The sequence below is a fragment of the Dunckerocampus dactyliophorus genome, chromosome 14 (genome assembly GCF_027744805.1).
Source record: "Dunckerocampus dactyliophorus isolate RoL2022-P2 chromosome 14, RoL_Ddac_1.1, whole genome shotgun sequence".
Taxonomy (NCBI): domain Eukaryota; kingdom Metazoa; phylum Chordata; class Actinopteri; order Syngnathiformes; family Syngnathidae; genus Dunckerocampus; species Dunckerocampus dactyliophorus.
In genome coordinates this window covers 17,046,030-17,058,585 of record NC_072832.1, presented here as the reverse complement: position 1 = coordinate 17,058,585, position 12,556 = coordinate 17,046,030, and the positions used below count along the sequence as shown (strand labels likewise).

Sequence of the window (12,556 nt, the reverse complement as noted above, 5' to 3'; positions counted from 1 at the left end):
CAGATTTCTCGTTTGGAGAAAAGCACACATAAATATGGCTGTGGCAGTGCGTGAGGCAGCACTGGAACCACACATTAAGTGCTGTACGCACACTATAAACCTTGCAATCCAACCTGCATTCGGTGTTTGCAGCGCCACTCACAACGTATGTCTGCTGGAGTTGTTGCAGCTAAGTAACACACATGTTGCCACAATTGCTCTGAGACACAATCAACCAGATTCTTAATAATGAATTAATTATTGAATCATTTATTATACCTTTCCCTGGTCTTATGGTACGAAGTTAAATTTAGGGTACAGTCAAGACAATCAATCAAGCAATAGCAAGCCATTTATTGCACACACTTGCACAAATGCAACCCCTAAACATTCGCCCCACTTCCCTGCAGGTTTCTGAACAGCTTACTTACTAGGATGGCATTCATCTTTGAGGCTACACCATACACCAGCCCTGCCAGGCGAGCTGCATATGTATACTCTTTTAAATCATCCTTCAGTAACCTGAGCAACAAGTAGGTCATGTTGCAGTGCAGCGGATCTGCATATAGGTAGCGACTACAGGAAGGGTGGGGAAGGAGAACAAAACAAAGATAGGTGATGGAGACGCCAGACAAAACAAGTATGTGAAGAATGACAGAAGAGTATGAATATGCAGACCCATGACTGGCTTTGTGTCGGACATAAAAACATTTGAACAAGTTTAAAGCTAACTTTGTTTGCTGCACAGAAGAGCAACAGCAATGATTTGCTGTACTTGACTATGTGAGACACAAAAAAAAGTCTAAAAGAGGCAGGAATGTTTTGCTGGATTTGAAAAGGGGAAATTAAGACCGATGAAGAGAGAGGAAGATGGACATAGAAGAAAGGTAATACTGACACCAGCCACGCCTGTTTTGTGTAGATATATCAAATATTTTTTGGGTTGAAGAAAAGGTATTTTATATTTATGATTATGAGGCCTGGCTGAGCCAATATTTACCCTGTCTAGGTGCTTAAATGTTGAAGGATTCTTTTAGATCTGGGATGCAGCATGAATATGATAGTGAAGGAATCAGGATACTTACATACATCCCATAGACGGTATTTTGGAGGTCATAGTTCAAGCCAGCTAGCTCGGCTGCATATGCATACTCGTTGAGGGAGTCCTTTAGGAGCTCCAGGTATAAATACGCCATGTTACAATGTAATGGGTCCACATACGCAAATGGGCTGTAGAAAAATAGCAGTTGTGAGAAAATGCACTGAGTAAAAACAACAGTTTTTTTTTTCCCTGTTTTTGTTGTGCTCAACAAAGGTCAGCAATTTAAGCAAATGTGGTTCAATATCTAACTTAATGTAAAAAAACAAATACAGTGATGAAAAAAAATCTAAGATTTTAACATTAAATCACCTACAGAATAGGGCAAAAGCAGCCCAACCTATCAATGTTATCCATCAACATTACATTTTATATTACTGCATGTATCTTGGAAAAGTCATTACATATTTACTAAAAATATTTTTTGGACAGTGGAAATATTTTGGTCCCGTGCTGGCAAATTTTGCACGAAAACTGACATTCTAAATTCAGTCTGCCATAATGAAAATCATCTGCACACCAAAGGTAACACATTGTTTTTTTTTCTGGTAATTCACATGATGGTCTGGGATATTTGCCATCGTAACTTTTCTGTGTCGATCATGTTAAATGGAAACAGAGAGCGGTAGATATTGTACACAGATAAGACTGCTATGTTTTCATATATTAGCATTTCCTCAACGGGTGTTATTACAGTAATCCCTCGCCACCTTGTGCTTCGAATTTTGGGGCCGTCTCTCTATCGCGGTTTTTCAAAAACACACTAATAAATCATTCTGTTTCATGGTTGAATACGGACTTGTATTTGTCAAAAATATGCATATTTTAGTAAAATATACATTTTTTTTAACCTAAATTAAGCATTCTCAAGCATAAAAATGGCTAAATGAACTAAAGTACAACTGTAAGAAGACTCATTCAAAGACGTTGAGCTGATATGTAGTATTCTACACTGGTCACTAGGTGTCAGTAATGTTATTGTAATGTTCTATGAGACACAAGCGCAAGCAAGGCTTTTATTGAATTTCAGGTTTGAATGAGCTCACAACAGACACAATGATCCCTAAAACGGCTACTGTTGTGGCCGTAACCCACACCAAGCTAAACCTCAACTCTGAACCTCTAACATCAATTCCTGTCCGCCCCCCACTTAGCTCCGCTAGCACCAGAACACATTTACTGCAACACACTTGAGTCTCATTTATGAATTAAATGGCTTATTTTCTGTTATTATATCTACTATATTGGGTAATATGAGTGGAAAGGTGACTATAGGGGTGTTCATGTTTAGAGGGTTCCAATAATGTTTAAAACAAAAAAAAACTTATTTAGAAGGTCTTAAACAGGTTTTCTATGCTCTAACTACAAAAATATTCCATTTATAAATAAGGAGTCTTACTTAAACATTTGTATTTGTATGTACTTTGTGTGTATGTATGTGTGTATGTACTTAACGGAAATTCACTTATCTCAGCCGGGTCTGGAACCACTTAACCACGATAAACGAGGGATTACTGTATAGTAAATATTTTTCATCACTAATATTTTATTTTATTTATATCTTGGCAGTCGTGTTTCATTTGCTAACAGTTAGTTAAAAAGGTAGTTCGCTTTAGTGGCGGCTGAATAATTACATACCTGAAGAACTCAAAGTTCAAACATGCTTTAGGAAGGAAGAATTTGTCATCCTGTTTGAACCACACCTTGCTCATAGCGGTGTCCTGGAAGAAGATGGCACAGACAACAGTTAGAAAGTTGCCAGTGTGTCGCTTTCAGCAAAAGGAAAATCCCAAGTAAAAGAAGATTTTTAAATTTATTTTTGTATAAATTTGGAGGTCTAATCAGGCTGCTAGAGTATGTAATGAAGAGTGGCACAACTTTGATGATCAAACAGCAGCAAACACACTTGCCTTGATTAAAACAGGAACAGATGGGGAGTCTTTCTCAAGAGGGTAGATTTCAAAGTTGGTAGGGATGAACTCATTTTTCATAGGCAACTTGAACTTGCCGTTGAGGTCTGCACCAGCCCATTTCTGAAACATGCACATACAGACTATTCATCACATGTGTTTCTCAAGAAAAATAAGCAGATTGCCAGTAGTGACGGATTTTATCTGCACAGTATGAGCGCATTGATTCACCTTGATGGTTTCCTCAGAGATAACCTCCTGTTTGTACTGTGTACCGTACCATTCTTCTGTCTTGTCTGTTTGTCCTTCAAATGACTTTGACACCAAAACAACTCTAGAAAGAGAATGGAGCAATTGTCAGGTTACAACAAAAAAAAACTAGAAGAAAATACAACATTCATGTACATGTATACACATATACATATAATATACACACGCACACACACACACACATATATATATATATATTACACTATTATTTCCCAATACAGTCAACATAATCAGAGAAAATAACCCATTTAAGACATAAATAAGATGTGTGTTGCTGTAAATGCCTTTCTTTGGACAGGAAGAGATATTGGGGGTTCAGAGTTTAGTTTTAGCTGGATTACGGCCTCATTAGCCAGTGTTATCATGTTTATGATTATTATTATTCTATTATTGTGCCTGTTTTGAGGTCATTCAAATTTGCAATAAAAGCCTGTTGGTCCGGCAGTCAATTCTGGTGCATGTGTTACTAGTGACACCTAGCGACTAGTATAGAAGACAACATTTTATTGATGTCTTTAAATGCCTTGTACCAGCCATCACCCAATGGCAGACCTCAGTCCGGATACGGACCCAGTGATGGGAAACGCGGCAACGTCAGTCAAAATGAGCCAATGAAATAGTTTGTTTACTTGCAGAGGGGTGAATGACAAAACCATGGCTTGCTTTTTTTTTATCCTGTCCAGACATTGGGGCAGATAGTATTGTTGATCTAGATGCCCTTACATGCGCAACAGATTTTCTCTACCAGGATAAAGTGTAAGATACTCTTCTCCGGTTCCATAGATTTTATTTTACTTTCTGTATTTTATGTATTATCACTTTCAGCCCAATGCAGCCACTTGTTTTTATTTTAAAAGTGATAAACTACAGGCCGTATTAAAAAAAAAAGTTGACCCTCCAAAAAGCAGCCACTAAAGTTACAATTGAATATTTTCCTTAAATTTTGTTATTTGCATGTGAAAAGTCATAAACTGTGATGCGAAACGAGAATTTCAGTTCTTCTACGCTGCGGTACCCAGAAAATTTCCGACAAGACCAATTTTGTCAATGGTTTAATTGCTGGACTTTACTTTTTCCGCAACAACATCAACGGTGACGATTATCTCCGAATGTCGAATGAGCATTGGGTTCATACTCTCAGAGGATACCCAGAAAATTTCCGACAAGACCAATTTTGTCAATAGTTTAATTGCTGGACTTTACTTTTTCCGCAACAACATCAACGGTGACGATTATCTCCGAATGTCGAATGAGCATTGGGTTCGTACTTTCAGAGGAATGCCGCGTTTTCGTCTTCAAAGAAAAAGTCGGTTGGCATGTGCTTGGTGAGCCCAAGATGGTGCTCCACCATACCGGAGAACTGTCACTAATCATCTGACAGAGCTTTTTGGTGACCATGTTATTGCTTTGAATCGCCCTGTGGAATGTCCCCCGAGGTCACCTGATTTGAGACCCCTGGACATTTTTCTAAAATTAAAAGTGTATATGACACCACCACATGACCTTGACGACACTGAACAGCGAATCAGAGCTGAAGTTAACATCCACCGGAGGGACAGGGGAATGACCAGGCGAGCAGTGAAGGACATGCGGAGGAGAGCGCAACTGTGAATCTAAAGAAATGGAGGTCATGTTGAGGACTAAGTTGACAAAAACTTACATCCATCACCCCAGTGCAAATAGCGTAAAACAAAGGGTTAATCTGGGTATCACAGCATAGAAGAACAAAAATACTTTTCCTTAAATTTTAACCCTTTAATTTTTTTGGAGGAATTTTTTTATTTTTTTTGCACACCGGAAAACGGGCCTGTGTTCAGTCATGCATGCAATTATGCAATAAATGTTGGTATGGACCGAAGGATGATGTCCATTCCAACAGTAATATCAGGAAAATATTCGATTGTAACTTTTGTGGCTACTTTTTGGAGAGTACCTTTTTTTGATACTCTGTATAGTATCAAATTCTAGGCTAATTACCAAAATGCACTAAATGTATATATTTTCATTTGACAGGCGGAAGGGAAGAGTAAAGTGTGGAGGCGTTACATTAGATGCAACATGTGCAGTGTGCAAGTTAGCCAGGGCTCCAGCACCACCAAGTAAAGAACACTACTACTGTGCGGCAACACCTAAAAGTAAATCACAAAGAGGCATGTACTTTTGTTGACAGACTAATTAAACTTCCTTGTTAGAATTTGTGCGCTATTTTATATAAATGAGGGAACACTGTATTATAAGAATTTATGTTCCAAATTTATGTTTTATATATCTTGTGCTCTTTTATATTGGCCGATAGATCAGTTATTGGACAATATATTGGATATCAGCTTTTTTTCAGCCCCAAATATCAGTATCGGCCCCAAAAATCCCATATTGGTCAGGCTCTAAATGTTATGCAAATTTAGAGGGGACGGACCGGAGCAGGAGGAGATAGAGAAGAAGAGAAAAGAAAAGAGTGTTAGAGTGTTCACTAAGGATTGTATGGATATTGGGGCAAAACAAAACATCCGTCACTGATGGGAGACTTTTGAAGGAATGCTTCTGCTGCACAGACCTTACTCAAAGGTAAACGAAAAGAGGAATTGTATGACAAAATCAAGCAAATCCCAATGTCAGCTACAACAATGACAAAATAGTCTTATGTGTTCATTTTATTGTTTGCACACTAAAACTGTTTATTATTTGTTATTTGGTTCTGTTTTCTTTTAATGTAAGGTATGTGCCAAGTTAATTGTGTTGTATTGAAACAATAGGGAGATGTGCTGAGTTTCATTATGTTTCTTATTCATATGAGCTGGTCTTTTTGATGCAGCTTAAGGCCAATGAGGTTCGGACCGTCAATGTGAAAATAATTGCATTAATGGACCTTACGTCATTTGAATTGAAGACCCCTGCCTTATACTGTAATTCTTTCTTAGTTCATTTAGCCATTTTATGCTTGAAATGCTTCATTTTGGCCAAAAATACATAACATTTGCTTAAATAGGCATATTTTTGACTAATAACAAGCCATAGTCAACCATAGTCAATCCACGAAAGAGCCATCATTTATCAATTAATTTTGAAAAACTGATCGAGTGAGGACGCAATGTTCGATGTTTGTAATGACAGTTGTGTTCAAAATCATTCTAACTCCTACTTTAAATTATACTCATGAAATGTTGAAATGTTTATGAACTTACAGCAGTCTGCAAGAAGCCAACAAATATTATGAGCAGTTGCGGTTTTCAATCATTTTCAGTTGAGCTTGTATTTGACTGTATATGTTCTTCCACTAACCTGACATGTTCTGGTCTCAGCTTGTTCAGCACCATCTCAATCAAGTCAGGCCTGAAGTCTTCCAAAAGGTACTCTGCTGCGAGAACCTCTTCAAGAGGGTAATACTGAAAAACAGACACAGCACTGCTTGAATCGCAAGTGCAAACCCATTTGCGTACCAGAGGCCAAGACTACCTCGAAACAGAGTGAAGAGCTGCATCAGGGGGCTGTTGACAATAGTCAATACAGGGGCCACAAGTTGCAATATGTCTTAGGAAACCTACATGTAGTAAACCAGCCACTTTGGAGGTATAGCCACGGGGTCGTTCCTTGTCTTTGAACCGGAAGGCTACCTTGTTTAAATCCTAAAGAGACACAAAAACAAAAATGTATACATTGACATTTTGTATGTGTGGTTAAGTGATGTGTGTGTGTGTGTGACAAGTACAAAGCACATGAGAGCTGCAGTAATCCAACAATCATAACCCATAACACGTTATCCTCGCATCTTAACAGCTACCTTGCACTCCTGAAACACCCACTCCTGAGGCCCTTCTGTGCGCAGTTTCTGGATGTACTGGAACATGTGAAAGATGATGTCCTCAATGTGCACTGTGGTGACGCAAAAATCCAAGCTTTAATGAAGTTATTGACATTTCATTTTCCACACAAACATAAGGTCGGAGAACACTTGAGAGGCAAACAGCAAGCACGACTTACAAAGTCCTTCCTCCGTCAGGTCCACATTGATAATGAAGAACATGAATCCTTTGGCTCCTTCTTTTTGACCTCCAACAAGCGTATTCACCCAACCTTAAGAAAATGGCATTCCCAATAAGGTTGTTTCCTTTTTTTTAAACTGAGAAATATAAAGCCTTATTTTAAGTAAATATGTTCAACATATAAAAACGTAAGATCTCCTTTGCGTTCATCATGACTGCATGTGTAGATTCAATATGTCCTACCTTTAGATTTTAGTTCAGATAACAAACTTCCAGGTCCTTCGTGACCTATCAAATGTCCGAGATAATGTCCTGGATTTGACTTATAGTATTTCTGCAGATCCGGGATGGGGAACGTCACATACAGATTCCTGATGTCTTTGATGGGTACAACTTTGTAGAATTGCTAGTACAACACACAAGTACAACATAAATCAATAATTATATAAGAATACTATAATTTGTATTTGTATTTTGTATTTGTACTTTATTTATCCCACAGCGGGGAAATTTACTTGTTACAGCAGCAAGCAAGATACGCAAGTAAAGAGTACAGTGTAAAGAAATGCATATTGACTACAACATGGTTCAGGTGGTGCAGGTGTTATAGAGCCTGACAGCGGTCAGTATGAAGGACCTGCGGAACCTCTCCTTCTTACACCGTGGGTGTAACAGTCTGCTGCTGAAGGAGCTGCTCAGGGTAACAACAGTGTCATGTAGTGGGTGAGAGGTGTTGTCCATGATGGATGTCAGCTTAACCAACATCCTTCTCTCTCCCACTTCCTCCACGGAGTCCAGAGGACCGTCCAGGACAGTTATAGACAATAGGACAATTATAGAGTAATCCCTCGTTTATTGTGGTTAGCTGGTTCCAGAGCCGACAGTGATAAGTGAATTTCCACAAAGTAGGATTCCTTATTTATGAATGGAATATTTATATATTATATAGTAGTTAGAGCATACAACCTTCTAAATACTGTTTTTAACATGATTAGTGTCCTCTGGACATGAAATAACACCCTTATAGTTACCTTTACACTCGTATGACCCAATACAGTCGTCCCTCGTTTATCGTGGTTCATTGGTTCCAGACCCGAATGCAATAAGTAAATTTCACAAAGTAGGATTTAGAATTACGTAATGGAATATTTTCATACTGTTTACAATCTTTTCAATACATTTTTTAAGGGGTGCTCCGATCGATCAGTATCAGCCAATTTCCGTGAAAGAACGTGGTATTGGCATATGCCGATACTTGCATTTTAACGCAGATCAGCTCTGCCGATCACCTCCGCCCCCATTGCAGCATCCAGCCTATAGCGTCTCCCGCCCACTTTCCCTTCACAAAGCCAAAACAAGCATGTCTGCTGTGCTTCCTGTCGTTTCCTGTCGTTGTAAGAGTGATATAAATTTTCCCCCGTGCAAAACATGCCACAAAAAATGCTTTAGCTTGGTGCAGCATTTGGGGGGTGGGCACTTGGCAGGGTGTGGTGAGTTTGAGGCTCGCAATGTCGGGCGGGCGGTGGCAAATTAGCCAAAACACAGGACACCATGTGTGCATGGCCATCGGAGGTACAAGGCGGATAGCCTGAAAAGTGTTTGGATTCGTCAGACTGGAAGGTCGGCCGAAATTGGGTTTGCCGACTGCCTGGGGTTCCTGCTGGAGGGCCATCAAGCTGTGTGCGCTTGCATTTTTAGGTTTGACAATGCTTAATTTTGGTCAATAATAAGTACAATTTGCTTAAATTTGCATTTATTTTTATTCTTTTTTTTTTTTTAACTAATAGTATGCCGTATTCCAACCACGAAACAGCGATCCTTTATTAATTCATATTTGAAAAAACGCAATCGAGTGAGTGTGCGATGTTCGAAACACAATGTAGCAAGGGACGACTGTATAGTAGACATAATAAAACAAAATAAGCCATTTAAGACGTAAATAAGATTCACACTCGTGTGTGTTGCTGTAAATGTGTTCCGGTGGTGCAAGCAGGAAGTGATGCCGGTCTTTCAGAGTTGAGTTTAGCTTGGCGTGGGTTACGGCCGCACCAGTGGCCCGTGTTAGGGATTATAGAGAGAAATAATTCAAACCTGCAATAAAAGCCCATTGTTCTGGGTATTAAGTCTGGTGCTTGTGTCTCACCAAACATTACAGTAAGATTACTGACACCTAGTGACTTAAATAGGATACTACATCAACACCTTTGAATGCATCGATGCTTTATACACATTTATATTTATATTTTACTTAATTTAGCCATTTGTAAGCTTGAAAATGCTTAATTTTGCGTAATTAAACATATGTTTAAATATGCATATTTCTGACTAATAATGGACCGTATTCAACCACAAAACAGCATGATTTATTAATTATATACTGTATTCGGGAAAAACCACGATGTTAAGCTGCGAAATTCGAAGCAAAAAGTGGCGAGGGATAACAGCATAGTAACAGTTCACAGTTATTTGTAAAATGATGACAAAAAAAACAGCAAAAGTGAAGAACAAATGCTCACTTTGAGGTACTCATCTTGGAAGGGGTGATCAGGGAATTCTGGGATAGGCACATTCTTGTTCTCTACTTCTCCAAATAGCTTGACCACCATGGAGGTCAACTCATCCAAGGATTCTGTGGGTAAAAAAAAAGGCAGAAACATTAACCTATGATTAAACACTTTTATAATAAGTAAATGCATTTTGCTAAAATGGTGATAAAATATGACACGTTCTCGAAACCTTCTGACTAAAAACCTGACAAGGGAGCCAATAGTTAAAGTTGAGGTGCATTCAAGTGCTTTTTTTTTTTTTACATTGTTCAATCGCCGCCACAGCATAAAAAAAATAAAAATAAAAGTAAAAACTGAAAACTGTACAATGTTAAGTTCATAAACATAGCGCAAAGAAAACCTTGCACTCACCAAAATGTGTCAGCGATGACGAGCATGATGATTTGGACACAACGTGACTTTTAGATATCAATTTCATGTTTTATTCATACGGAGTAATTTGGCCCCACAGGTATAGACTAGCTTCTTGTTTTGCACCTGGTGTGTGTTAGAAGCAAGGCATTCAAAGCGTTTCCCACACTAATTAACGCGCGTGACAGTGACGGACACGAAATGTAATGACTGTTAGTGGATTTCCAAATGTTTCCTGTACTTAGGCAGTATTATCGGTGTAGCTTAAACTGTGCGTATTTTGCTAATAAAACACCAATAATGACTCATTTATCATCCCCATCACTACAGCTCAATCATGTAACCATGGAATTTCCTTTTCACCTGCAATTAACAATTTCAAAATGCACATGGAATAGAAGATCCTTCTAAAGATTTCTGCAGGTTCGGAGAACGTGTCATATTAGAGCCTTGGCTCTGTTAAAACACTAGTTACTGTTTAAACTGCCAAGTACCATTCACTAGAACTTAAATTGTTATGAGCTTACAACAATCTCAAACTAAATCAAGTATGACTACATCATTAATGATAATAACCATAATTAACTACGTCATACATTTGGCTCGAGCATTAATATTAGGACACTCATAGGTTTGCATTCCATTAACATGATGACTGAGGTGATGTTATTTAGATATTGAATACCAAATATTTGACACTAAATAGCTGATGGAAGAATATTAAATATGGTATTAGTGTTTGAGTAATTATTCAATGAATGTCCATGTAGGAACACTAACAAAGTCTTACCTCTTCCTAAAACACAGAGGCCCATTAAATTAGAGGAGTAATACATCGAGTGAAATTTGAGCAGCTCCTGGCGGACATCAATGCCATCATTTGATGGTCTGGTCTCGAGGGTCAACTTGTTACCTAAACAAAAAAACAAGAGTGCATATCATTTTCTTTTGAAGTACTGCACAATGGCTTCAGCAATGCCAAATGCAAAAGGTTATCAATTTACAGTATAAATGTGTGACTTTTTTAAAATTTCACAAACAAAGCAGTTTACATGCTTTGCATGTCTGAAAAAAACTGATAATCTGATCTTCAATTGTTATCATTTGGCCCCACGGGGTGAGCTTTTTTTATAGCCCTCGGAGGTGTACTATATTAAACATGATAAGACTTAAGGAGACAGTTACAACACACCAAATGCAAGTTGCTTCCCCTCTGTAAGGGACTATGTTCTAATATCATCCAAGACTGCCATCAGGTGTTCATTTTTAGACAGAAGATAAAATGTGCTTTCATTGTTAACCATGATTTCCAACTCCCATCAATGATATTTTATTTTCACCCCTGAATTGCAGCTGACAGGGGCAGCAAACAGCATGCTACACACAGATCTGTATTCAACTACTACTGATACTAATAATACTAGTACATGTGTACACTGCTACAAAACAGAATAATAAGATCAAATGGCTGTGAGGTGGCTTGGGCATATACTTCAGATCCCTGCCGGATGCCTCTCTGGTGAAGGCACGCTGGAGGGACTATGTCTCATAGCTGGCCTGGCAACGCCTTAGTGTGTCCCCGATGGAATTGGAGGAACCGGATTTAGACAGGTAAGTCTAAGTCTGAGCTTCCTGATTGACACTGCTGCCCCGGCGATCCTGCTATCTCTGATATATAAGCCATCCTAAAAGACCTTGCCAATCATGTGCGTACCTCCATAAAGGACACGGCAGTTTAAAAGCTGTTGAAAATTGTTATTGCTATTCACTGACAAAAAGGTCTTTCAAGCAAGTGTATAGCGGGGCTTCCTGTGAAGTAAGCGCTACCTGTTCCAAATTTACTGAAGGGGTGATTTGGGTTGCCAGTGGCCTTCTCCAGCTGAAAGAGCCTCCAAGCATCATTCATTAGGTTTTTGTCGTGCTCAGAGTCCACAGCGTTCACCTCCCGGTCCTTACAGCTCTCATCAAACAGCGGGCACAGGAAGAACTGGGCAAATCTAGAGGTTGCAACAATCAAATTGATGTGATCAGTTGACAAGATCGTTGATAATGTACATAAATCATGCTTTGCCAACGGACTACTTTTGAATGTCATTTCCGTGATTGAAAATGAGCTTTTTTTGCTCAAGATAAGTCCTGTTACGGTTTAAAATTTGAATGTTGTAAGAGTCAGGTGTCGTCAAGTCAGTTAACTAACACGTATAAGGTGCACCGTTAATATTTCATCACACTCTAGCCTGCACTGTCCAGTCTCACTAAACCTGATGGTCCTCACAGTTCACTAGCAGCGGAGGACATTTAGTCGATACCACAAACAGGTGTACGCTAGGTGACTCCTCATTTATGAAGAAGGTAATGTCATCCCACAATTGACTGATTGTCTTATCCAATCCACCATAC

At 38.8% G+C, this 12,556-nt stretch overlaps 1 protein-coding gene across 2 annotated transcripts in view; it reads right to left on the bottom strand.

The window, feature by feature from the left end:
* The window catches only part of ide (insulin-degrading enzyme), a 28,975-nt gene that overhangs the window by 14,325 nt on the left and 2,094 nt on the right, over positions 1-12,556 (bottom strand). Inside the window, exons 4-15 of one of the 2 annotated variants that reach the window (XM_054798825.1) lie at positions 11,984-12,153; positions 10,947-11,069; positions 9,755-9,867; positions 7,482-7,644; positions 7,237-7,329; positions 7,037-7,128; positions 6,801-6,881; positions 6,538-6,641; positions 3,220-3,322; positions 2,989-3,111; positions 2,717-2,799; positions 1,065-1,209 (exon numbers count right to left, since the gene is read on the bottom strand). In XM_054798825.1, the coding sequence (XP_054654800.1) occupies positions 1,065-1,209; positions 2,717-2,799; positions 2,989-3,111; positions 3,220-3,322; positions 6,538-6,641; positions 6,801-6,881; positions 7,037-7,128; positions 7,237-7,329; positions 7,482-7,644; positions 9,755-9,867; positions 10,947-11,069; positions 11,984-12,153 (1,393 nt within the window). Of the gene's footprint in view, positions 1-410; positions 556-1,064; positions 1,210-2,716; positions 2,800-2,988; positions 3,112-3,219; positions 3,323-6,537; positions 6,642-6,800; positions 6,882-7,036; positions 7,129-7,236; positions 7,330-7,481; positions 7,645-9,754; positions 9,868-10,946; positions 11,070-11,983; positions 12,154-12,556 lie in introns of both variants that reach the window. The other variant, XM_054798826.1, reaches the window with a different exon arrangement.